Source organism: Tachyglossus aculeatus, chromosome 21, assembly GCF_015852505.1.
Source record: "Tachyglossus aculeatus isolate mTacAcu1 chromosome 21, mTacAcu1.pri, whole genome shotgun sequence".
NCBI lineage: Eukaryota > Metazoa > Chordata > Mammalia > Monotremata > Tachyglossidae > Tachyglossus > Tachyglossus aculeatus.
The window spans coordinates 16,219,095-16,246,361 of record NC_052086.1 but is presented as its reverse complement, the minus strand read 5'-3'; the positions used below and the strand labels follow the sequence as shown (position 1 = coordinate 16,246,361).

General features: G+C 45.9%; 1 protein-coding gene across 3 annotated transcripts in view; it reads left to right on the top strand.

Annotated features, from left to right (window-relative positions):
- Window positions 1-27,267, top strand: part of MGRN1 (mahogunin ring finger 1) — a 147,043-nt gene that overhangs the window by 11,495 nt on the left and 108,281 nt on the right. For all 3 annotated transcript variants that reach the window (XM_038762548.1, XM_038762546.1, XM_038762549.1), the window contains exon 2: window positions 23,289-23,407. In XM_038762548.1, coding sequence (XP_038618476.1) covers window positions 23,289-23,407 — 119 coding nt within the window. The remainder of the gene's footprint in view (window positions 1-23,288; window positions 23,408-27,267) is intronic.

The window sequence follows — 27,267 nt, the reverse complement described above, 5'->3', positions numbered from 1 at the left end:
TTGTCCCACGGGGAGCTCACCGTCTTAATCCCTATTTTACAGATGAGGTAACTGAGGCACAGAGAAGTGAAGTGACTTGCCCTAAGTCACACAGATGACACAATAGTAACAGTAATTATGGTACATGTTAAGCGCTTACTAACTGTACTGTTACTGGCATTTATTAAGTGATTACTATGTGGAAAGCACTGTTCTAAGTGCTGGGGAGTTTACAAAGTGATCATGTTGTCCCACAGGGGGCTCACAGTCTTAATCCCCATTTTACAGATGAGGTAACTGAGGCACAGAGAAGTGAAGTGACTTGCCCAAAGTCACACAGCCGACACAATAGTAACAATAATTATGGTACACGTTAAGCGCTTACTATGTGTACTGTTGCAAGCGCTGTTAATCAGGATGGACACAATCCCTCTGTCCCACACGTGGCTCAGCCTCTTAATCCCCGTTTTCCAGATGAGGTAGCCGAGGCCCGGAGAGGTGAAGTGACCTGCCCAGGATCACACGGCAGACGGGTGTTGGAGCTGGGATTAGAACCCGGGTCTTTCGGAGGCCCAGACCCATGTTCTAGCCACTGAGCCACACTGCTTCTCCATGCCGCGAGGAGGGGAGAGACGGGCCAGACTGGGAGCGGAACCGCAGGACGGCCAAAGTGGCGCCAAGCAGTGCCAATGGCGGTGGGAGGGGAAAGGCTGTCGGCTGGCCAGTCTCCCTCCTTCGCCGGCTCCCCTGGGCTCAGACCTTTCCTGACCAGCCCTCTTTTCCTTTCCTTCAGCTCCCTTCTGCATCGCCCTGCCTTGATCCCTTCATTCAGTCGTATTTATCGAGCGCTTACTGCGTGCAGAGCACTGTACTGAGCGCTTGGGAAGTCCAAGTCGGCAACGTCTAGAGACGGTCCCTACCCAACAGCGGGCTCACAGTCTAGAAGGGGGAGACGGACAGCAAAACAAAACATATTAACAGAATAAAATAAATAGAATAGTAAATATGTACAAGTAAAATCCCCACAGCGTTTATGTGCATTTCTGTAATTTGCTTATTTAGATTAGAGTCTGTCTCCCCTTCTAGACTGTAAGCTTGCTGTGGGCAGGGAATGTGCCTGTTATCAATCAATCAATCAATCGTATTTATTGAGCGCTTACTGTGTGCAGAGCACTGTACTAGGGGGAGACAGACAACAAAACAAAACATTAACTGAATAAAATAAATAGAATAAATATGTACAAATAAAATAAATAAATAAACAGAGTAATAAATCCATCCAAACATATATACATATATACAGGTGCTATGGGGAGAGGAAGGAGGTAAGGCGGGGGGAATGGGGAGGGAGCCACGATTAATTAAGATTAATCTTAATGAGGATTAGGACTGGGATCCCATGTGGGACATAGACTTTGTCCAACCTGATTACCTTGCAGCTACCACAGTGCTTTTACAGTGGCCAGCACATAGTAAATGCTTAACAAATACCATAAAACGGTATTTGTTACCATAATACCATAAATACCATCAATCAATATGATTGATTGATAAAAAAAATGAACCTCTGTTTGTCTTTCACCTCAGTAAAGTCAGGGGCTTCTGTTGGTTTCTTCTAAGAAGAACTGTATTGTTTTGGGGAAGCAATATAGCCTTGGGGAAAGAACTCAGGCCTGGAAATCAGGGAACCTGGTTCTAATCTTAGCTGCTCCACTTGCCTGTTGTGTGACCTTGGACAAGTCATTTCACTTCTCTGTGCCTCAGTTTCCTTGTCCGTAAAATGGGGATTTAATACCCGTTCTTCCTCCTGCTTAGCCCGTGAGCCCCGTACTAGACAGGGTCTGTGCCCAACTTGAATGTCTTGAATCTACCCCAAGTGCTTAGTACAGTGCTGAATGCATAGTAAGCACTTGACAAATACCTCAGTTATTATTATTAGTGGAATATCTGATTCCTCATCTGGATCCCCACAAAAGATGCAGAGTCACGGAGAGAAATCTGCACACAGTAAGCACTCAGTAAATGCCATTGGTGATGAACATTGATGGGGGAGGGATAGGGAGAGATGAGAGAGAGGGAGGGAGGAAGATGATGATGATTGGTGTGAGGAATTGGGAAAGATGATGAGAGAGGGAGGAAGATGATGAGTTTAGGAAAAATGAGTGTTTTGTGGGTTTCATAAGGAAGCAATCAGTGGTGTTTCTTGAGCACTTACTGTGGGCAGAACACTGTACGAAGCGCTTGGGAAAGTACAATATAACAGAGTAGGTAGATCCATTCCCTGCCCACAAGGAGCTGACAGGCTAGAGGGAAGTACCAGCTATGGAAATTTCTCTCTAGAGGAAGAAGCAGCATCATGGGAGTGTTTGCTTACATTGTTTTAACTAGGTACTGAAAGCGTTTTCTGGATCAGTCGCCATATAGTAGCCTTTACTCTGTTGTAGCTTCTCTTGTCCGGCATTTAAAGCCCCCAGCTCTGGACAGGGTTTGTTCCTCGTCCTGTCCTCCCTTTCTGGGTCTGCAGATATGAGAACGGGGAGAGGGCAGGAGATCAGAATCAATCAATCAATCAATCATATTTATTGAGCGCTTACTGAGTGCAGAGCACTGTACTAAGCGCTTGGGAAGTACAAGTTGGCAACATATAGCGACAGTCCCTACCCAACAGTGGGCTCACAGTCTAGAAGAGAGAGAGAGACTGCAGCAGGAGTGTTTGCTCTCGATTTATCGTCTTCGAGCCCTGGACCCAACCGTCTGGGGACTTTTGGAATTTCCCCAAACACATTCTTTGTGGTAGGGGTTCACAGCCCTTCGAGAGAGGTGGAGCCCCAAAGGACTACTGATTGCCCCCCATCCCCTCCAACAACGAAAAGTGGACCTCCTCAAACTTTGTAGGGTGGCCATTCCAGCCTTTCCTAATGTCAGGTGTGGCTTTCGTTAGGAAATGATCTTTGGTCCCCGGGATCATTATGAGGAAGTCGCTCGTAGGCACCACTTCACTATGAGTCGCATCTTCTTTGAGTTCAAAGGTCGGCTAGGCGTATTCACATTTTGCTTTTACTTTCCCACTGATTTTTCCGTGAAAGAACACGGAAAAGAACCCGTCCCCTCCTTCCTCCCTGCCGTCACCAGACCCAACCCAAGTGCCGCAGTAAACCGTGGCTTCGAAAATGGGTGAGGGAAGCGGAATTGGAGGCGCACAGAGATGGGCAGTTCCGGGCATCGGATTGTGCATGCTGCTGTAGAAAATCGACCAATCAGTCACTGGTGTATTTTTAATAATAATAATAATGATGGTATTTGTTAAGCGCTTACTATATGCAAAGCACTGTTCTAAGCACTGGGGAGGTTACAAGGTGATCAGGTTGTCCCACGTGGGGCTCACAGTCTTAACCCCCATTTTACAGATGAGGTGACTGTGGCCCAGAGAAGTTAAGTGACTTGCCCAAAGTCACACAGCTGACAAGTGGCAGAGCCGGGATTTGAACCCATGACCTCTGACTCCGAAGCCCATGCTCTTTCCACTGAGCCACGCTGCTTCTCTATATTTTGAGCATTTACTGTGTGCAGAGCACTGTACTAATGGCTCGGGAGAGTCCATTATAGTGGAGTTGGTCAAACTGTTCCTTGCCCTAAGGGGCTTACAGTTTAGAAGGGTAGACGGACACTAAAATAAATTCTGGATCTGGACATAAGTGCTGTGGAGCTGAGGGTGAGGTGAAGTCAGAGGTTGTGGGTTCTAATCCCTGCCCCACCACTTTGCTGTGTGACTCTGGGCAAGTCACTTAACTTCTCTATGCCTCAGTTACCTCATCTGTAAAATGGGGATTAAGACTGTGAGCCCCATATGGGACAACCTAATTACCTTGTGTGTACCCCAGCGCCCAGAACAGTGCTTGACACATAGTAAGCGCTTAACAAATACCAACATTATTATTATTATAAAGGGTACAAATCCAAGGGCAAGGACGCCGCAGAAGGGAAAAGGAATTAGGGAAATGAAGGCTTAGTCAGGAGAAGATGCCAGAAGCAGTGTGGATTAGTGGAAAGAGCACGGGCTTAGAAGTCAGAAGGGCCTGGGTTCTAATCTGCCAGGTCACCTAGGGTAAGTCACTTCACTTCTCTGTGCCTTAGATACCTCATCTGTAAAATGGGAAGTAAGACTGCGAGCCCTGTGTGGGACAGGGCTAATTAACCTCTATCTACCCCAGCACGTAATTCATTCATTCACTCATTGTCGTATTTATTGAGCACTCATTGTGTGCAGAGCACTGTACTAAGCACTTGGGAAGTACAAGTTGGCAGCATATAGAGACGGTCTCTACTCAACAACGGGCTCACAGTCTAGAAGGGGGAGACAGACAACAAAACAAAACATGTGGACAGGTGTCAAGTCAGCAGAATAAATGCAGTGTATGGATCAAAGAAAGTACTTAACAAATGCCATTTAAGAAAAAAACTTGCAAGGACCCTTCAAGTGCATGTCCTGCTGGTACCTTTAGTTCATTCATTCATTCAATTGTATTTATTGAGCGCTTACTGTGTTCAGGGCACTGTGCTAAGCACTTGGGAAGTACAAGTTGGCAACATATAGTGATGGTCCCTACCCGACAATAGGCTCACAGTCTTGAAGGGGGAGACAGACAACGAAACAAAACACTGGACAGGTGTCAAGTCATCAGAATAAACAGAAGTAAAGCTAGATGCACATCATTAACAAAATAAATAGAATAGTAAATATGTCCAAGTAAAATAAATAGAGTAATAAATCTGTGCAAACATATATACAGGTGCTGTGGGGAGGGGAAGGAGGTAGGGCGGGGCTTCTCATCAAAGCTGAATCATTCACTGAATCAATCAATCGTATTTATTGGGCGCTTACTGTGTGCAGAGCACTGGTTGGGAAGTACAAGTTGGCAACATATAGAGACGGCCCCTACAATCAAGAAGGCTAAGCGCTTGGGAGAGCGCAGTTTGACAGAATTAGCAGATACATTCCCTGCCCACAGTGAGCTTACAGTCTAGATAGGGGAGACAGACATTAATATGAATAAATAAATATTTTATAATGTATAATTTAGAGACATGTACATAAGTACTGTAGGGTTGCGGGTGGGGCAAATATCAAATGTCCAAAAGTCACATATTGAAGCATACAGGTGAAGCAGAAGGGAGAGCGAGCCTGGGAAAAGAGGGCTGAATGGGGGAAGGCTGAGTGGGTTAGACTGTGAGCCCACTGATGGGTAGGGACTGTCTCTATATGTTGCCAACTTGTACTTCCCAAGCGCTTAGTACAGTGCTCTGCACACAGTAAGCGCTCAATAAATACGATTGATGGATGGATGGAAGGCCTCTTGGAGGAGATATAACCTTAGTAATTCATTCATTAATTTAATCGTCCCTGTTCCACGTGGGGCTCACAGTCTCAATCCCCATTTTACAGATGAGGGAACTGAGGCACAAAGAAGTGAAGTGACTTGCCCAAAGTCACACCGGAGACAGGTGGCGGAGCTGGGATTAGAACCCATGACCTCTGTCCACTATGCCATGCTGCTTCTCTTCTTCTGTTCATTAAGTGCTTACTATGTAAGCTATGACCTGGGGTGGATACAAGGTAATCAGGTTGGACACAGTCCCCGTCCCACATGGGACTCAAACTCTTAATCCCCATTTTACAGACAAGGTGGCCGAGACAAAGAAGTGAAGTGACTTGCCCAAGGTCACCCAGCAGACAAGTGGCGGAGTCAGGATTAGAACCCACGTCCTCTGACTTTTGGACTCTTGCCATTAGGCCATACTGCTTTAACTTCAGATGTGTTTGCTGACAGATTTCAGGGAGCGACGTGTGCCTCTGAATCGGGTTTCCAAACAGCAGCTGTTGGAGACAGTAAGCTCGAGTGACTTTGAGGAACCTCTAGAAATCCCTCTGGGAGCAGCAGGAAAACCGATCCTTTATGTTGAGTTGAAAATAGTTTGGCCGATTTAACTTGACTCGTAATAAGTCTGCATTCCACGTAGTTGGTTGAACTGAACCATTGCCTGCTTTCTTCTAAAACCTCGAAAATTGTCCTGGCAAGCTCTGTAGAAGAATCCCTCTGCATTATGGTGATTCTAGGAAATTGACCTACAATTTGGGAAAGTTGCACGGTCTTTGGGGGCCGATCTCAAGGTATTATTAAGCGTACTATGTGCTTACGGCATTTTATTAAAATACTATAGGGGAAATTGCAGCGCAATTAAACGTAACATTGCTTTTGAAGGCCAGAAGATTTGGAAGTTTTAGAAAAAAGGGGAGTGGACTACAAATGCCATTATTATTATAAAATGCAGGCCGTAGTTGGGAAAAGCCTGCAAAGAGTTGCTGAAGATATAAGAATCCTACAGAGAAGCTTGGCGGCTCCAAAATAAAATGCCATCAACAGACCACGTTAAAATAAATGCCACAGAACAGATTGTCAATCCAGTTGACCAGAATGAAAACCTGCAGGGCTAATTGGTGGAGTAAAGGTGTCATCAGAGGAAGAAATACCACCTTTTAAAAATGGAATGGTTTTCTGAGTGACTGGAACAGTAAAACTCATAAATTTTAGTAGGTAGTGGAAGTCGTAGTTAGTAGTAGTATTGAGGGCTTTTCTGAGTGACTGGAACAGTAAAACCCATAAATTTTGGTAGGTAGTGGAAGTCGTAGTTAGTAGTAGTATTTATTGAGGGCTTACTGTGTGCAGAGCACTGTACTAAGCTGTAGGAAAGAATCCACAGGTCAGAATCAGAAATGGTCCCTGCCTTTGGAGGAGAGGTCAGGTGCCAGTGGGAAATTGTCTTGTCTTATGCCGTCGAGTCGTCTTGACCCAAAGCGACGTAATGGTCACATCTCTCCCAGAATTCCCCACCTCCATCCACAATCGTTCTGGTAGTGGATCCAAAGAGTTTTCTTTGGAAAAATACAGACGTGGTTTACCATTGCCTCCTTCTGCGCAGTTAACTTGAGTCTTTGCCCTTGATTCTCCCCCATGCCGCTGCTGCCCGGCACAGGTGAGTTTTGACTTGTAGCAGATTGCCTTCCACTCGCTAGACCACTGCCCAAGCTAGGAATGGAATGGGTCTCTCTCCCGTAGTCGAGACTGGTGGAGTACTGGGAACTCTCCAGGTGTGACCCTGAGAGGGGCAAATGGAAAATTAGGCCGGCCAAAAGGAAATTGAAGAGCATCTTGCAAAAGATGCTAATCCTGGTAGCAAGATATTTTTCAAAGATCTCTAAAGCAGAAGGCCAGCTAGGGAGTTGGCGTGCCATTTTGCCAGCCAACAATCAATGGTATTTGTTGAGCGCTTAATGATTGCAGAGGGCTGTACTAAACTCTTGGAAGAGTACAGCACAATATCATTGGTAGACATGTTCCTTGCCTACAAGGAGCTTGCAATCTAGAGGGGGACACAGATATTAAAATAAATTATAGTTCTGTAAGTAAGGGGCAAAGAGGAGTAGAGTAGGCTCCCCCTCTAGATTGTAAGCTCATTATGGGCAGGGCATGTGTCAGTTTATTGTTACACTATACTCTCTCAAGTGCATGGTGCAGTGCTCTGCACACTGTAAGTGCTCAGAAAATAAGACTGAATGAAGAGAGGTAAGATAGGAGGGGCAAGATGATTGAGTGTTTTAAAGCCGATGGTAAGGAGTTTCTGTTTGATGCAGAGTTAGGTGGGCAATGACTGTAGGTTCTTGAGATCATGGGTTAGAAGCTGTTCTCAGGGGTGAGAAGGATAGCCAAGAGACTCAGATAATTATTTAGTTCGATCTTTCTTGAGGAAGATGCTGCCCCTCCCAATTTCTGTTATGGGGGAGTATTTTTCCCTTTTTTAAAAATTTTCCCCTTTTGGTGATATTTAAACTCTTGCACTTCTCTTCCTTCAGGTTGTTGGCCCTGTCTCCTGGAATGCCTCTCCTCCTTCCTGTTTTCTTTGGTTCCTTTTTTTTTTTTTTTTTTGCCTTTTGCAGGGTTTTATGTTGCATTTGCAGAGGAGCAAGCAAAGCATTTTGCTGCCCCGGGGCCTTTGTGAGGTGAAGTTCCACTACAGTGCTGGAAACATTGTTTTGCCAAAATGTCTGTGTGTCACCAGTCACTGCATGCTATGAATAGAACCTGCCTGGGGATATAGAATTTTTTTTTGTAATGGTACAGTTAAGCTTTTAGTGTGAGGCAACCACTGTTCCAAGTACTGGAGCAGATACAAATTAGTTCATCAGGCCAGATATAGTTTGTCTCCTGCGTGAGGCTCATAATCTAAGTAGTAGGGAGAACAGGTATCGAATCCCCATTTTACAGTTGAGGAAACCAAGGCACAGAACAGTGAAATGACTTGCCTAAGGTCACACAGCAAGCACGTGGCAGAGCCGGGATTAGAACCCAGCTCCTCTGGCTCCCAGGCCTGTGTTTTATCTACGAGGCTATACTGCTTCCCAGTTCAGGAGATATGTTGGAGATGTGCCCTGTAACAATTATTGTAGTCATAAAATGAGGCCGGGAGGCGGTGCCCAAGGAAGGGAAGGACGGGCCCCCTTCCCTTCCCCACAGCACCTGTATATATGTTTGTACATATTTATTACTCTATTTATTGATTTATTTTACTTGTACATATCTATTCTATTTATTTTATTTTGTTAGTATGTTTGGTTTTGTTCTCTGTCTCCCCCTTTTAGACTGTGAGCCCACCGTTGGGTAGGGACTGTCACTATATGTTGCCAACTTGTACTTCCCAAGCGCTTAGTACAGTGCTCTGCACACAGTAAGCAGTCAATAAATACGATTGATTGATTTGATCTTTTTTAGGCTCATCGAAATGCACATACTAAGCTTTACTGAGTCTGTGTCTTTGTGTGTAGCATCAGGATAGGGGCAACAATAAGATCTGCAAACTGGTTTTGAATGTCAGCGTATCAAAGCAGCATGGTGTAGTGAATAGAGCATAGGCCTGCGAGTTAGAAGGTCATTGGTTGTAATTCCAACTCCACCACTTGTCTGCCGTGTGACCCTGGGCAAGTCACTTCACTTCTCTGGGCCTCAGTTACCTCATCTGTAAAATGGGGATTGAGATTGTGGGACGTGAACCGTGTCCAACCCAATTTGCTCATATCACCCCAGCGCTTACTACAGTCCCCGGCACGTAGTAACTTCTTAACAAGTTCCATAATTATTATTGTCGGATTAGAAGGGGCCACTTGTAAAACCAGATTGTTGCTTGTTGCCAGATATGCCCCGTTCTCATTCTGCTGTAACCCAGGGTTGCATACTTTAAAAACCTATGCTAAGGGAAATTCACTGAAGCTCTTATTTGTTTCTGACACTGAGCATGTCTGGTATCAAATAATCAGTGATATATTCCGAGTGTTTACTGTGTACAGAGCACTGCACCGAGTGCTTGGGAGCACTGTACTTAGTGTTACCTATTAGTACTTTGATGCTTATCTCAACTCCACAACAGTTATGTAAATATCCTTATACTGTACAATTTCCCTTATCCCATAATTTACTTTTGTATCTATCTTCCCCCGTTGTCTGGGAGCTACTTGAGGGCAGTGTTCACATCTGTTGTACTTTTCCAAGCACTTAGTGCAGTGCTCTGCACACAGTAAGCGCTGAATAAACATCATTGATCGATTGATTGGTAGAGTACAGTTGAGTTGATAAAAGGAGCAGCTTAGTTTAGTGGATAGAACATGGGCTTTGGAGCCAGTCAGAAGGACCTGGGTTCTAATCCTAGCTCTGCCACTTGTCTGCTGTGTGACCTTGGGCAAGCCACTTCATTTATCAGTGCCTCAGTTACCTCATCTGTAAAATGGGGATTGAGACCGTGAGCCCTGTGTGGGACAGGGACTGTGTCCAACCCAGTTACCTTGTGTCTACCCCAGCGCTTAGAACAGTGCGTAGGTCATAGTAAATGCTTAACAAATGCCACAATTATTTCTTCTTCTTCTTCTTCTTATTATTATTATTGACAGGAGCAATCCCTGCCACTGGGCCATGTTGGATCCAAACCATTAGTGTTTACGAACAAACGTTCCCTGATTCCCTTACGACGTTTTAGCCAAAAGGCATAGTGAAAGCAGGCATTGTGGCTGAACTGAATGTGCTTTAATAATAATAATAATAGTAATAATAATAATAATGATGGCATTTACTAGGCGCTTACCATGTGCAAAGCACTGTTCTAAGCGCTGGGGAGGTTACAAGGTGATCAGGCTGTCCCACGGGGGCTCACAGTCTTAATCCCCATTTTACAGATGAGGTAACTGAGGCCCAGAGAAGTTGTGACTTGCCCAAAGTCACACAGCTGACAACTGGCGGAGTGGGATTTGAACCCATGACCTCTGACTCCCAAGCCCGTGCTCTTTCCACTGAGCCACGCTGCACCTGTTGAGTGCTTTAAGGTGGTGCCTGCCCTTTGCAGGAGTGATGCTGTTCTCTGGGCCTCAGTTACCTCATCTGTAAAATGGGGATGAAGACTGTGAGCCCCCCCATGGGACAACCTGATTGATCACCTTGTAACCTCCCCAGTGCTTAGAACAGTGCTCTGCACATAGTAAGTGCTTAATAAATACCATCATTATTCTCAGGATGGTTATTTGATTTCAGAACGAAGCAGGTATGGTTCAGGCCCATTTTTAATAATAATAATAATTGTGGTATTTTTTAAGTGCTTAATCTGTGCCCAGTGCCGTACTAATCTCTGGGGCGGATACAAGCTAATCGGGTTGGACACAGTCCCTGTCCCACATGGGATTCACAGTCTTAATCTCCTTTTTACAGATGAGGTAACTGAGTCCCAGAGAAGTGAAGTGATTTGCCCAAGGTCACACAGTGGACAAGTGGCAGAGCCAGGATTAGAACCCATGACCTTCTGATTCCCAGGCCTGTGCCCTATCCAAGATAACCATGAGGCACAGAGCAATGGGAGCGATATATGCTATCAGCCACCTCTCCTACCTCTCCTCGTTACTCTCTTATTACAACCCAGCCTGCGCACTGCACTCTTCGTGTCCAACCCAATTATCTTACATCTATCCCCAGTACTTAGTACAGTGCCCGGTACCTAGTGAGCACTTAAGAAATACCGTTAAAAAAGAAAGTTATTGGGCCTTAGCTAAGGGTTGAATTTGGTTCTTTGAAATGTCCCCTTCCTGCCACCCAAGGGCTTCTTGGAGGCCTCTGGTACAGAGAGCTGTGGTGGAAGGGTTGGTCGGTCTTTTGGTCTTTTTAGATGAACGTAAGGCCTGAACTGGGGGGACCTGTTCCCCCCTGGGCCGGGCTTCCATCAAGAGGTCCCCGGTTCATATCCAGGTGCCCCCTTGTGAATTTATGATGCCTTCCAGTGCTTAGAACAGTGCTTTACACATAGTAAGCGCTTAACAAATGCCATTATCATTATTATTCTGCCCGGGACCCACTTTGGGGGGCGGGGGCTGGGAAGAGGTGAGCCCAATTCTTTGAAAACCTTTAGTTTCAAGGCCAGAGCAATACAGGTGTTCTTTTCCACTCATTTTCCTTGCTTGATCTTATGTTTTCAAACAGAAAACATCAATGTGGCAAAATTACTGGTTCCCGCAGCAACTGCAGGAGCTCAGTTTAGCACAAAACAAACCGATAGATCCAGTTTTGGGCAGGGGTGGGTAAGGTTGGGGCCGGTGGCCACGGGCGTTCGGCAAACTGATTGTGCCCAGCGGAAAGTAAAACTGCATAGTTCATCATTGCTCAGGAGGATAGTTCCCACTAAACTGGAAGGTCGTTGTGGGCAGGAAATGAGTCTGCTAATTCTGTTGTGTTATACTTTCCCAAGTGCTTAGTACAACGCTCCACACATAGTAAGCGCTCAATAAATACCATTAATTGATACCTGCACCGAATGGCCCACAGTGCTTATGTACATATCTGTAATTTATTTATTTATTTTAATGTCTGTCTCCCTCTCTAGACTGTGAGCTTGTTGTGGGCAGGGAATGTGTCTATTGTATTGAATTCTCCCAAGTTCTTTGTACAGGGTCTGCCTACAGTATGTGCTCAGTAAATACGACTGACTGACTGACCATAATAATAATAATAATAATAATAATAATGATGGCATTTGTTAAGCACTTACTATGTGCCAGGCACTGTTCTAATTGCTGGGGGAGATACAAGGTCATCAGGTTGCCCCACATGGGGCTCACAGTCCTAATCCCCATTTTACAGATGAGGGAACTGAGGCACAGAGAAGTGAAGTGACTTGCCCTAAGTCACACAGCTGACAAGGGGCAGAGCCGGGATTAGAACCCACAACCTCTAACTCCCAAGCCCGGGCTCTTGCCACTAAGCCACGCTTCTTCTCATGTTTTAACACAGTTGGAAAGTGGCCCGTGAATGTAAATGCGTGAAGGATTCTGTATTAGAATTTATTGGAAATGTGTTGGATTTTCTTCGAGAGGTTTTGTGAGCAGCCCATACTTTCCGGGCTGACCGTTGAGGTCCTGGAACCCAGCCATTGACCTTTTTTTTTTTTTTAATGGCATTTGTTAAGCGCTTACTATGTGCAGAGCACTGTTCTAAGCGCTGGGGGTGGATACAAGGTGATCAAGTTGTCCCACATGGGGCTCACAGTCTTAATCCCCATTTTACAGATGAGGTAACTGAGGCTCAGAGAAGTTAAGTGACTTGCCCAAGGTCACACAGCAGACATGTGATCCGCCGCCGACCTGGAGGATCAGAGGAGCCGGGGTCTGCGGGAGCAAGTCATTTTTCATCGGGGATCCCCCCCACACCAGTCTTGACATTTTCACTTGAATACCTTTCGGATTCTCCGTGTGAAGTCTGCGGCACCTGGAATGGGATTTGTGGAGAGGGAAGGCAGAATATTTGAGCTTGGGTCCCGGTTTCACCTTTAACTCATCGTGGGCTTTCACGCCAGTCTGTATACTGTCTCTGCCTCAGTTTTCCCATCTGCAAAATGGGTCTACCAGCTCCCTCTCCCCATGAAGACAGGTTTTGAGGTTGAATAAGACTGTTTCGGAAACTCTTTGAGTGACTCTCTGGAAATTTTTATGGGTAGACTATTAGCACCCGGTAATTATCAGCATTAAAACAGAACATTGTAATTATTATGTTTATTGTTGAAATTCTTGTTCTCTCCCAAGTGTGTAACAATGCTCTGCGCACAGTAAACAGTATATACCACTGATTTATTGGTTGATTTTTGTATTCAAGAAAGGAAGGCATTTTCTCTGAAGTCCACTTCATTCAGTCATATTCATTCATTCATTCGTATTTATTGAGCGCTTACTGTGTGCAGAGCACTGTACACTTCTCTTTTTGTGTTCCCATTTATTTCAAAACCGCAATCCCAAATACCTAGTGTCACTGGGACTTATTTTCATTACTCAGTCATTCCTGAAATGAATTCAGGTCAAACTTTCTTACAACCAAACTTAAGAGGGGTTTCCAAATTCAGTAGTTGGCTGAACCGAAATGTTGTAGCAGCACGTAGTCTCATCACAGTGAGGATTCCATGGAAGCCAGTACACTGCGATGAGCCGTGAGCGGAACAATCCGTCCTTTCATCAGGGACTGAGAGTAGGCTACCGGCCAGAACGATTTCATGGTCCGAAGGAAAGCCAGATCCATCTGCAGCCGGGCCTTCGGCTCCCCGCGGGGGTCCGTTTCCTGAACCACTCTCCCTTCTTGGTTTATTATGAGGGTTAATGCTCGTAAAGTTCGTGACAAATTTACAGGGCTTAATTATTGTAGCCATTAAGGGTGTAAAATTACTATTCATTTGATCCTCCCGAGAAACGTCATCCCATTTGTGAAGACTAAAATCACACCTTCTCCAACAGGTCTTGCCTGCCTCGGACCTCATTTTTTTTTTTTTATGGCATTTATTAAGCGCTTACTACGTGCAAAGCACTGTTCTAAGCGCTCATTTCTTCCATTTGCTGGCCCAGCTACATCACCTATGTACTTGGATCTGTTCCCCTTCACTAACTCAGCCCAATAGCACTTATGTTCATTTCCTTATACTCTCCCATTTCCCCCTCTCAGTTATTTGTTTATTTTAATGCTTGTCCCCCACTCTTAACTACAATCAGTCAATCAGTCATATTTATTGAGCACTTACTGTGTGCAGAGCACTGTACTAAGCGCTTGGGAAGTCAAAGTTGGCAACATAGAGAGATAGTCCTTACCCAACAGTGGGCTCACAGTCTAAAAGGGGGAGGCAGAGAAGAAAACCAAACATACTAACAAAATAAAATGAATAGAATAGATATGTACAAGTAAAATAAATAGAGTAATAAATATGTACAAACATATATACAAATATACTCCCAAGCCCGGGCTCTTTCCACCGAGCCACGCTGCTTCTCACCGCTCCTTGTGGGTAGGAATTGTGTCTACCAACTCTTGTTATATGAGAAGCAACATGGCTTCGCTTAGTGGATAGAGCCCGCGAGTCAGAAGGTCATGGGTTCTAATCCCGGCCCTGCCACTTGTCTGCCGTGGGCCTTGGGCAAGTCACTTTACTTCTCTGTGCCTCAGTTCCCTCACCTGTAAAATAGTGATTAAGACTGTGAGCCCCATCCGGGACAGAGACTGTGTCCAACCCGATTTGCTTGTAACCACCTCCACGCTTAGTACAGTGCCTGGCACATAGTAAGCACTTAACAAATACCACAATTATTATTATTATTCTCTCCTGAGCGCTAATTGCAATGCTCTGCACACAGTAAGCGCTCGATACATATCATGGATTCAGTGATTGATCTTCCCAATCTCTTTGTTGTGCTGCTTTTCATTCATTCATTGTCATATTTATTGAGCACTCACTCAGTGCTCAGGAGAGTACAATATAACAATAAACAGACACATTCCCTACCCACAGTGAGCTTGCAATCTAGAGGTAAGTATAGTCAATAGAACACCGAGTCTTGCCATCATGTTTTACACCCATTAAGTGCCCAATAAACACCATTGATGGATAGATTAATTCTCCCCACCCCCTTCCTCTGAGGATGGGGCTGGCTTAAGAGATGTATTCTATAATATCTAAATATTAATTAATGTTTAATATTTGTACTCCAGTATTGTCCTCTCACAAGCACTCGGTATCAATCAATCAATCAGTCGTATTTATTGAGTGCTTACTGTGTGCAGAGCACTGTACTAAGCGCTTGGGAAGTACAAGTTGGCAACATATAGACACAGTCCCTACCCGACAGTGGGCTCACAGTCTAAAAGGGGGAGACAGAGAACAAAACCAAACATAGTAATAAAATAAATAGAATAGATATGTACAAGTAAAATAAATAGAGTAATAGTGCTCTGCACCCAGTAAGCGCTCAGTAAATGCGATGGAATAATAATGATGGCATTTATTAAGCGCTTACTATGTGCAAAGCACTGTTCTAAGCACTGGGGGAGATACAAGGTGATCAGGTTGTCCCACGGGGGGCTCACAGTCTTCATCCCCATTTTCCAGATGAGGGTACTGAGGCACAGAAAAGTGAAGTGACTTGCCCAGTCATACAGCTGACAAGTGGTGGCTCCAGGATCTGAACCCATGACCTCTGACTCCAAAGCCCGGGCTCTTTCCACTGAGCCACGCTGCTTCTCTGAATGACTGAATTGTATAGTCAGTTTTGTTGTGATTATCCCATTCATCATAAATATTTTACGGCTGTGTCCTCAGAGTGTAAGCTCATCGCGGGCAGGGTGTCTGTCTTATGTGTCCGTTGTGCTTTCTCAGGCTCTGTACTGTTACTGTTATTACTGCCACTACTACAGTTGCTGCTTATTCTGGTTTTCTTAGTTTCACTTTGCCTGTTCATCAATGTGCACATCTCAGATTGAAGTCCCCTGAGGTTAGTCTCCGCTCAAGGGTACTTATCCCATTTTATAACCACATTGGGTCAATGACTCACATCTCGTTAGGAGGGTCCAGGGCCCGGACACTATGGTGGTTGTGTTGTGGCGGATGACCCGCTGTGTAGGTCAGCCAAGTTTGTGGAAGGAGAGAAGAAAGTGGATGGCTTGAGATTGCTATTAAATCTCTCGCCAATTTACCCTGGCCACCGTGCGTCATTGTCTGTATTTCTATGGTGTTAAGTGCTTACTATGTACCAGGCGCTGTGCTAAGCATTGAGATAGGTACAAGTTAATCAGGTCGGAGGCACCCTTGTCCAACTTAGGGCTCCCAGTATCCATCCCCATTTTACAGACGAGGTAACCGAGGCACAGGGAAGTGAAGTGACTTGCCTAGGGTCACACAGCAGACAAGTGGCAGAGCCACGATTGGAACCCAGGTCCTTCTGACTCCCAAGCCCGTGCTTTAAACTGCTTTTCTAGACTGTGAGCCCACTGTTGGGTAGGGACCGTCTCTATATGTTGCCAACTTGTACTTCCCAAGCGCTTAGTGCAGTGCTCTGCACACAGTAAGTGCTCAATAAATACGATTGATTGATTGATTTAAACCACTAGACCACACTGTTTCTCTGGCCATTGCAGACCAGGCTGTGCTAATCCAAGGCCCTAATTATTTTCGGGGTGGGGGCTCACTGCGGTGCCCACCCCTCTCCAGTAGTTCTGAAATCTGCGTCTTGGCCACTCTCACTGTCATTTTCTCAAAACTCTGTCCGTTCTTCCCCATCGGCCCCTCCCTGCCTACGCAGCCCCTTTCTGATCTCCTGTTCCGCAGTACTAGATACCAGTTGTCGTTTGAGTTGGAGAGGAGTCACAGATTTTACTGGCATCTTGAGAAAATGGAAGGGGGAAGACCTAATAGTAATTATGGTATTTAAGCATTTACTGTTTGCCAAGCACTGTGCCACACACGGGGCCAAATCCAAGATTATCAGCTAGGTTACAGTCCCTGCCTCATGTGGGGCCCACAGTCTAAGTAGGACAGAGAACAGGCTTCTCTGATGAGGAAATGGAGGCACAGAGAAGTTAAGTGGCTTTCCCAAGTTCACTCAGCAGTCCAGGGGTTAGAAGCCTGGTCCTCTGATTCCCAGGCCCATTCTCTTTCCACTGAGGCACACTGCTTTTCGACCCAAGTGGAGAAAAGCTACTTGGGGAAGTGAGCCTTGAGCTGCAATAGGGACGGATATGGAGGACCGAATAGGATAAGAGAGGCCGTTCCTTGCATAAAAAGGATCGTAATCAATCCATCATTGGTATTTATTGAGCGCAGAGCATCGTCCTAAACCCTTGGAACGCCACACTAGAATAAACAGGCACAGTGCCGACCCTCAGGGAGTTTTCAGTCTGGTGGGGGAGGTGACACAAAAGTCATTTACAGATAGAAGGAAGAAGAAAAGGCGGCTCTATAGATGAGTGAGTGAGTGCTTAAGTAATAAATAGGTTATATGATGTGACATTGTGTCCTGAAGTGCTACAGGTGGTTGTGAGTAATCCCTTAGTTTCCTATAATAGCTTTCCTGTAAAGAGCTTCATGATGCTTTTTCAGATACTTCTTTTGTCTTCAGTTTAAAAAAATATTAAAAATAGCCTTCCTGTGATGTAAGCAAGGAAGTCATGTTCTTCTCTTCAAACAGATGGAGAAAGTGAGACTCAGGGAAATTACAGGCTGTACTTTTGCGGTACTGGGAGCTGAACCAAAGATTCCTGACCTCCAGCCCAGAGCTTTTAGGCCATGGTGCCTTAGTTTGTTCATCTGGCCTCTTCAGAGGCAGCATGGCTTAGTGGAAAGAGCACGGGCTTGGGAATCAGAGGTCGTGGGTTCTAATCCCCGGTCTGCCACTTATCAGCTGTGTGACTTTGGGCAAGTCACTTAACTTCTCTGTGCCTCAGTGACCTCATCTGTAAAATGGGGATTAGAACTGTGAGCCCCATGTGGGACAACCTGATTACCCTGTATCTACCACAGTGCTTGACACATAGTGAGCACTTAACAAATACCATCATTAATATTATTATTATACTCTAGCACACTGTGTCTTTCAATCTGCTGTTTGTAGATATCTGGAAATGTGCTGGAGTTGATGGTGGTTGGTGAAGTCGGTGGGGATTAGTTGTGGGTGGTGAAACTGGTAGTGGCTGGAGGTGTTTAGTGGAGTTAGTACAGTGCTAAGTGCTTAGTACAGTGCTCTGCACACAGTAAGCGCTCAGTAAATACGATTGAATGAATGGTGGTGGCGGAGTTTCCTGTGTGAGGTGAAGCTCTGACCTGGAATTCCTGGCTCCGGCCCGGCTCCGGAGACCATGACCCTGGCACAGGGTCTGCTCCGTGTGCCCGGCTGCTAGAGAACGGACACGTGATGCCAACAGGGAGTTTCTTTCGGACCACAGCGATTTATCTGACAGCACAGCCTCATTTCATGCATCATTCGGTCTTCTTCTAATTGTCAGTTACTTGTGTGTCTTTGTTCCCTGAAGGGGATAAGGGAATATTGTTGGTGATTTTGAGCTGAGGAGGATCCTCAGCTCTCTCCTCTCCCTCTCCTCCTTGCGTGGCTCAGTGGAAAGAGCCCGGGGTTGGGAGTCAGAGGTCGTGGGTTCTAATCCCGCCTCCGCCACTTGTCAGCTGTGTGACTTTGGGCAAGTCACTTAACTTCTCTGTGCCTCAGTTCCCTCATCTGTAAAATGGGGATTAAGACTGTGAGCCCCACGTGGGACAACCTGATCACCTTGTATCTCCCCCAGCGCTTAGAACAGTGCTTTGCACATAGTAAGCGCTTAACAAATACCATCATCATCATCCTCTCTTCTGTCTCCCCTATCTCTCTTGTCATTCTCTCACTCACCTGCTTCTGTCTTCTGGCTCTGGCTGTCTCATTGTATTTATTGAATGCTCAATGTTTGCAGAGCACTGTAATCAATCAATGGTAGTTACTGAACATTTACTGTGTTCAGAGCACTGTGCTAAGCTCTAGGGAGAGTACTCTACAGAAGAGTTGGTAGACATAATAGTAATAATTTTGGTATTTTTTAAGCGCTTACTATGTGCCAAGCACTGTTCTAAGCGCTGGGGGAGGTACAAGGTAATTAGGTTGTCCCACGTGGGGCTTACAGTCTTAATCCCCATTTTCCAAATGAGGCAACTGAGGCACAGAGAAGTGAAGTGACTTGCCCAAAGTCACACAGCTGAGAAGTGGCGGAGTCGGGATTAGAACCCACACCCTCTGACTCCCAAGGCCATGCTCTTTCCACCGAGCCACGCTGCTTCTCAATGTTCCCTGCCCATAATGAGCTTACATTGCAGGCATTCTCTCTGTCGCCTCTCTCTCATTTTTCGAGAATTTGTCTACCAACTCTGTTTAATTTTATCATATCCTTCCAAGTGATTCGTACGGTGCTCTGCACACAATAGTATATCACTTTGGTCTTCCTTTCTTGCCAAGAAAGATTGTGTATGTATGATGCCTGCTTTTCCGCATGGCTCAGTGGAAAGAGCCCGGGCTTGGGAGTCCGAGGTCGTGAGTGCTAATTCCGACTCCGTCACTTGCCAGCTGTGTGACTTTGGGCAAGTTACTTATCTTCTCTGTGCCTCAGTTCCGTCATCTGTAAAATGGGAATAAAGACTGTGAGCCCCATGTGGGACAACCTGATTACCTTGTACCTCCCCCAGTGCTTAGAACAGTGCTTGGCACATAGTAAGCGCTTAACAAATACCAAAATGATTATTATTTTCACCCTGTGTGAGGGGTGGTCCAGCAGTAGTTTATCAGCATCTAAGGAATGAGCTGTTTTAGACCCCTGGAAATGGTGTGAAAGCCAAAATTATGTCATGTTGAAGGACCCCAGTAGGTAAGTGGAAACCGGGGGTTTGATTGGCCGAGCCAAAGCCAAACCTCCCCGACAATCGCGCTGGTCGTAAGACGCTTGTCTCTCTCAGTGTCTCTCATTCACTAAACAACCACTGCCGTGACAAAACTTTCCCAGGGAAGTGTAGATGTGTGTGTGTGTGTGTGTGTGGCTTACTCTTAGGGCACATTTGATTCTCTGCAGCAAGACAGCATCCTTCTTGGCCTAAATAAAAAGCTAAATTCCATCCTAATTTGGGTTTGCCCTTCCTCCTTGGGGGAAAGCACACTGTCAGCAGAATGGTGTAATACAGCCAAACTGTGAATCGGCTGACCTCCTGCAAACACAGCCAAAGAGCCTCTCCCATGGGACACATACTCCCTCTCTCTCTCTCTCTCTCCCTCCTCTCTACACCTTCCTCTTTCCTTAATTTTTTTTATGATATTAAGCACTTACTGTGTGCCAGGCACTGCACTAAGTGCTGGGGTAGATGCAAGCTAATCAGGTTGGATGCAGTCCCTATCCCACCTAGGGCTCATAGTCTCCTTCCCCATTTTCCAGTTGAGGTAACTGAGGCCCAGAGAAGTGAAGTGACTTGCCCACGATCACGCAACAGACAAGTGGCAGAGCTGGAATTAGAACCCAGGTTCTTTTAACTTCCAGGCCTGTGTTCTATCCACTAGGCCATGCTTACGATCTTTCTGTCCTTTCTCTCCTCTCCTTACTTTACTCAATTTTCTCTCCGCTTTATTTCACTCCTTCTCTCTCTTTTCCTCTGGTTCATTTTCTCTCTGCCCCAACACACACTTTTTGCTTTTTCTCTTTCTCTTTCTCGCTTTCTCTCTTTGTCTTCCTTGCCTCTCTCACACTTCTTCCCCAAGGAAGAGCTCCAAGAAACTTTGGAAATGATGAAGCCAGGATGATGTTGCCAGAGCAGCCCTATATTGCATGTGGAAGAGTCAGAGTGGAAAAGGAAGCCAGATGCAATGCTCCCAGGGTTTTTGAACCGTGGGTTTTGGTTTTTGTTGTTTTTTTTTTTTTTTTTGAAGAAGAAGGGCTTGATGGCCTGGCTCAACAATATAAAGGTTGACTTTATTACAGCATGATCTGCCAAGGTTAAAAAGGCCAGATTTCCAGAAGAGCCGAGAGAAAGGTTAGAGGGGAAAAAAAACGGGAACCGGTCAGGAAAATCTTTTGTTCCGAGTGTAACAGAGAGGAGCTCAAAGAAGTCGAGGTCTCTTTCCTTTTCTTAGTCTCAGCATCTAATGGTGAGCGGACTTTCAAAATGGAAAACAAGGAAAGGACACTAACTGTTCACACTCTTCATGGCTCGAATTAGACATTATGTTCCTGAAACACCCACCTCCTGCCCGTCCCTCTCGTTTAGCTCAGGTGTGGCCTCGTGTGTGTGTGTGTGTGTGTGTGTGTGTGTGTGTGTGTAAAGTGAGAGTTAGCAGCAGATGTGGAAGTTAGACAGCCCCTGCACCCCACTCCCATGACACAATCAGCCCCCCACTTTCCTTTTTTTTCATAGTATTTAAGTGCTGGGGTAGATGCAGGCAATTTGGGTTACACATTTCCTGTCCCACGTAGGGCTCCCTGTCTGAGGGAACTGAGTCACAGAGAAATTAAGGTCACACAGCAGACAAGTTGCAGAGCTGGGATTAGAATAATAATAATAATGGTATTTGTTAAGTGCTTACTATGTGCAAAGTTCCAAGCGCTGGGGAGGCTACAAGGTGATCAGGTTGTCCCCCGGGGGGGCTTGCAGTTTTAATCCCCATTTTACAGATGAGGGAACTGAGGCCCAGAGAAGTGAAGTGACTTGCCCAAAGTCACACAGCTGACAGTTGGTGGAGTTGGGATTTGAACCCATGACCTCTGACTGCAAAGCCCGGGCTCTTTCCACTGAATCACGCTGCTTCTGACTCCTAGGCCCACCCATACCCTATCCACTCGGCCACTCTGCTTCTGTTACCCCCTCATGTGTCCCAGAACTGCTCTCCCTGCATGACTGAATCCTTCAACCTCCTCATTGATGACTCCCTCTGTCCCAGCTGGGCCTCCTCTTTCTGGGATTGGTCAATCAAGGCCGCGATTGCTGTTTTCCTCTTCTTGCATCACATAATTTTTTTTTAATAGATAGGAGGAGACAGGGGTTTTATGTGAACTATTTTGAGGTCCATGTGAATCAGGTGCTGCTAGATAAATTCCAAATGGAAAGCAGTGAATGGAAGATGGGTTCATGTTTTCTGTTGTTCAGATCATTTTTCTTAAAAGCAGTTCTTTTCGCTTTTTGTTTTCTGAGTGTCCCTGCCCCCGCTTTAATTTGTTCCTTTCATCAGTCCAACTGTGTGGGTCCCTGGTGTAGTGGCGCTTAGTAATAATAATGATGGCATTTATTAAGCGCTTACTGTGTGCAAAGCACTGTTCTAAGCTCCGGGGAGGTTACAGGGTGATCAGGTCGTCCCATGTGGGGCTCACAGTCTTAATCCCCATTTTACAGATGAGGGAACTGAGGCACAGAGAAGTTAAGTGACTTGCCCGAAGTCACACAGCTGACAAGTGGCGGAGCCGGGATTAGAACCCATGACCTCTGACTCCAAAGCCCATGCTCTTTCCACTGAGTCACGCTGCTTCTCTACTTCTCTACTGTGCTTCTCTACTTAGTACAGTGCTCTGCACACAGTAAGCACTCAATAAATACGATTGAATGAATGAATGAATGTAGTGGATGGAGCATGAGCCTAGGAGTCAGAGGGTCATGGGTTCTAATCCTGGCTCTGCCATTTGTTTGCTGTGTGACCTAGGGGTAGTTACTTCACTTCTCTGGGCCTCAGTTACCTCATCTGGAAAGTGGGGATTGAGACCGCAAGCCCCATCTGATTACCTTGCATCTAACCTAGTGCTTAGAGCAGTGCCTGGCACATAGTAAGCACTTAACAAATACCATTATTATTATTATTTTGATTATTATTATTAAGCCTTAGGGTGAGTGGCCCAATCTGTTTTTCCCTTTTCCAGGCCCAGAGGAGAAACAATCAGAGAAAAATTGGGGAAATTTCTTAGGACATCTGTGGGAGAAACTGTTCTGAAAGTTGGGGCAGAAATGTGGTTCTGACTTGGTAAATTCGAGGTCTTGCTAAAGATTCAGTTCCCCTAGGCCTCAGCCCTTTCCATCCCTAAAATGGTCCCATCCTGCTTTGGTGTCCCAAGTAACCAGAGCTTGAGAAGCAGGATGGCCTAGTGGGAAGAACACAGGCCTGGGAGTCTGAGGACCTGGGTTCTAATCCTGGCTCCTTCATTTGTCTGCTGCGTGACTGTGGGCAAGTCACTTCTCTGAGCATCAGTTTCCTCAGGTCTCAAATGGACAGTAAGTCATACTCCCTCACTGTGAGCCCCATGCGGGACAGGGGCTGGGCCCAACCTGGTGACCTATTATCTTCTCCAGTTCTTAGAACAGTGGTTGGCACATAGTGTTTAGCAGATATCATCATAATAATAACAGTTATTTTTTTCTCCTTTCAGGAAACTACTTTGCAACACATTTTTTCATGGGAGGTGAGAAGTTTGATACGCCACATCCTGAGGGTTACCTGTTTGGAGAGAACATGGACCTGAACTTCCTGGGCAACCGACCAGTGCAGGCAAGTACTTCTGGGTCGGATGGGGAAGATCTCAGGGATCCTCCTCAGTCATGTAGGCTTCTGGGTGAATTGCAGGCATTTTTTTCTTCTTTTCCGAGGAAATCCACCCCACTGGAGTCTTTCTGATCACAAACTGGTAACCTTGGACTTCAGGTGTTCAAGTTAAGACAAGGGACACCCTTGAGTCAAACTTTGCACCCTGTTTCAACTCTACAACACTTCAGTTTCAACTTTACAACCCTAGTCTCATTCATTCATTCAGTCGTATGTATTGAGCACTTACTGTGTGCAGAGCACTATACTAAGTGCTTGGAAAGTACAGTTTGGATAGAGACAATCCCTACCCAACAACGGGCTCACAGTCTAGAAGGGGGAGACAGACAACAAAACGAAACAAGTCTCCTTTCTGGCACTCCTTCTGGGGGCACAGGTGGTGTGGGAGGGGGCACACCAAGGCTACAGGGAAATGGGGAGACTTCTCTAAGGGAGAAAAGTTTAAGGGAGAGAGGGAGGAGAAGTGCTTAGTTCAGTGCCTGGCACATAGCACTTCACAAATACCATTTGGGGGAAAAAAAAGTATTTAGGCCACCAGTATTCACTCCTCACCCCAACCAGCTCTGCCATCCCCACACTTCCCATTTAACGGATGAGCCCAAGACTGGGGCCGGGGGGACCCCATCCCCGAATTCTGCCCAGAGCCCTCAGGTAAGTTGAGTCACTATCACTCTCCTGTTGGAATTTCTCTCCCCTCATGCTGCATCCCAGTCCACACACTTCCCTCTTGTAATATCAACCTGCTCACTGTCAGTCTTCAGTCCTCTCTTCAGTCTGTGATGCCTTCTGCTGCTCAGATTGTCTTTGTAAAACCTCCTATGCCTCCCGTTTCTTCATTCCTCAGAAGCCTCCATTGGCTGCCCATCTCAATCAATCAGTGGTATTTATCGAGGACTTACTATGTGCATAGTACAAGTGAACTGAATTAGCAGACACATTCCCCTCCGCATCAAGCAGGAGGTCCTGACCAATGGCCTCAAGGGTTTACGTGTGCTGTTTCACCCCAAGTTACACTCTTTGCTCCTCCCGAGTGAAGCTTGCTCTTAACTCTTCCACTTTTGACCCTTTCCTCTTTTGATGCCCCATGCCTTGAACTCACTCCCCACTTTAAATCTACCAGGACTCAGACATCCCCACCTGTATAAATGAATCATATTTATTGAGCGCTTACTGCATGCATTGTACTAAGCACTTGGGGGAGTACAAAATAACAGAAGTGGTAGACACATCCCCTACCCACAACAGGCTTACGATCTAGAGCGGGGAGACAGAAATTAATATAAATAAATTTCAGGTAGGTACATTAGTACTTGGGGGCTGAGCGGTAAGTACAAGGAGCAAATCAGGGTGCAGCAGAAGGGAGTGGGGGGAAGAGGAAATGAGGGTTTAGTTAGGGAAGGCTCCTTGGAGGAGGTGTGCCTTCAATAAAGCTCTGAAGGTGGGGAGGGTAATCGTCTGTCGAAGATGAAGAGAAGTGTGTTCCAGGCCAGAGGCAGAATGTGGGTGAGGGGTCGGAGGCGAGGTATGTGAAATTGAGGTACAGGGAAGTGTGCAGGCTGGCTTCCAGTAGGAGGGCAATGAGGTGAGGTAAGAAGGAGCAAAGTGATATAGTGCCTTAAAACTGATGGTAAGGAGTGTCTGTTTGATGTAGAAGTGGATGGGCAGCCACTGGAAGTTCTTGAGGAATGGGGAAATATGGCGTGAATATTTCTGTAGAAAAATGATCTAGGCAGCAGAGTGAAGTAAGTACTGGAGTGGGGTGAGGTAGGAGACAGGGAGATCAGCAAGGTGATAGAGTAATCAAGGCGAAATAGGATAAGCAACTGTATTAACATGGCAACGGTTTGGAGGAAGAGGAAAGGGTGGATTTTAGTGATCGTGAAGGTTGAACTGACAGGATTCAGTGATAGATTGAATACGTGGGTTGAATGAGAGAGATGAGTAAAGGATAACTCCAAGGTTACAGGCTTGTGAGACAGGAAGGTTGTGGTGCTGTCCACAGTGATGGGAAAATCAGGAAGGACAGGGTTTGGGTTTATTAGGAGATCAGTTTCAGAGAGGGGACAGAAGGACATCCAAATAGAGATGTCTTGAAGGCAGGAAGAAATGGGAGACTGCAGAAAGGGAGAGAGATCAGGACTGGAGATGTAGATTTGGGAATCATATGCATAGAGCTGGTAGTTGAAGCCATGGGAGCGAATGATTTTTCCAAGTGAGTGGGGGTAGATAGAGAATAGAAGGGAACCCAGAACTGAACTTTGAGGGAATCCCACGGTTCGGGGGTTGGAAGCAGAGGAGGATCCTATGACGGAGACTTAAGAATGAGCGGCTGGAGAGATAGGAGAACTAGGAGAGGGCAGTGTCAGTGAAGCCGAGGTTGGATAACATTTCCGGGAGAAGGGGGTGGTCAACAGTGTCAAAGGCAGCTGAGAGGTCGAGGAGGATTAGGATGGAGTAGAGGCTGTTGGATTTCCCAAGAAGGAGCTCATCTGTGACCTTTGAGAGGACAGTGTCAATGGAGTGAAGGGGACAGAAGCCAGATTGGAGGAGGTCAAGGAGAGAATTGGAGGGGAGAAACTTGAGACATTGGGTGTAGACATCTCGCTCAAGGAGTTTGGAGAGGACTAGAAGGAGGGAGATGGGGTGATAACTGGAAGGAGCCATGGGGTCAAGGGAGGGTTTTTTCAGGATGGGGAGACATGGGCATGTTTGAAAGCAGTCGGGGAAAAAACTATTGGAGACAGAACAGTTATGGCATTCAGGGAGGGAAGAAGGTATGACACAAGTGCTTTGATCAGGTGCCAAGGGATTGGGTTGGATTCACAGATGAAGGGGTGGATTTTGAGGGTACAGTGTATAGTGTATAGTGCTCTACACTCAGTAAGCGCTCATTAAACATGATTGATTCAAAGCCCTTCCCTTCCCTCCCATAAGCCCACCTCTTCCAGGAAGCTCTCCCTAATTGATCTCCACCCCTTCAGGACATGTGATCCCAGCAGCCAACCCCTAGCACTTAAATGCATAGTTATCCTTAGCCCTAATACAAATATTGATTTATATGCTATGCTTATTTATTCACTTATTTATCTTTTTGTCTTATTACAATTATCAGTTTATCCTACCTCCTGCTCCTGCTATTTGTAAATGATTTGTGTCTGTTCCCCTCCATGTTAGATTGCAAACTGCAGACTCCTTAGCACTGATGTATATCTAGCCTTCAAGGCACCTATGTATATAGTGATTGTTCCACTCTGCTAATTTATTCAATTATTGTCCTTTCATCCTCTCGCTGTTAACTGCTGGATCTCTATATCTTTTCCCCACTCCCACTATCTGAAAATAATTTGTCTGCCCATCTCCCCTAACTGGAGGAGTCAACTTCTTGAGGGCAAGGTCCCTGCCTCTTTTCTTTTCTGCCTTCTTCCAAGCGCTTAGAGCAGTGGTCCATGCTCAGTAAGTGCTTCTGATTGTATCGGTCCTGAGGGCAGGGAACTTATCTTTTATGTCTAGTATGCTCTCCAGTGCACTTAAACCAACAGGAAGCAGTGTAGCCTAGTGGAAAGAACACTGTACCCTCCGAAGGACCTGGGTTCTAATCCTGGCTCTGCCACTTATCTGCTTTGTGACCTTGGGCAAGCCACTTCTCTCTTCCACCGTTCCCATGTCTGCAGAATGGGGATTGAGTATCGATTCTCCCTCCTACTTAGACTGTGAGCCCCCTGATTCTCTTGAACCCATGTGGTACAGGGACTGTGTCCAACCTGATTATCTTGACTCTACCCTAGCGCTCAGTACAGTGATTGGCA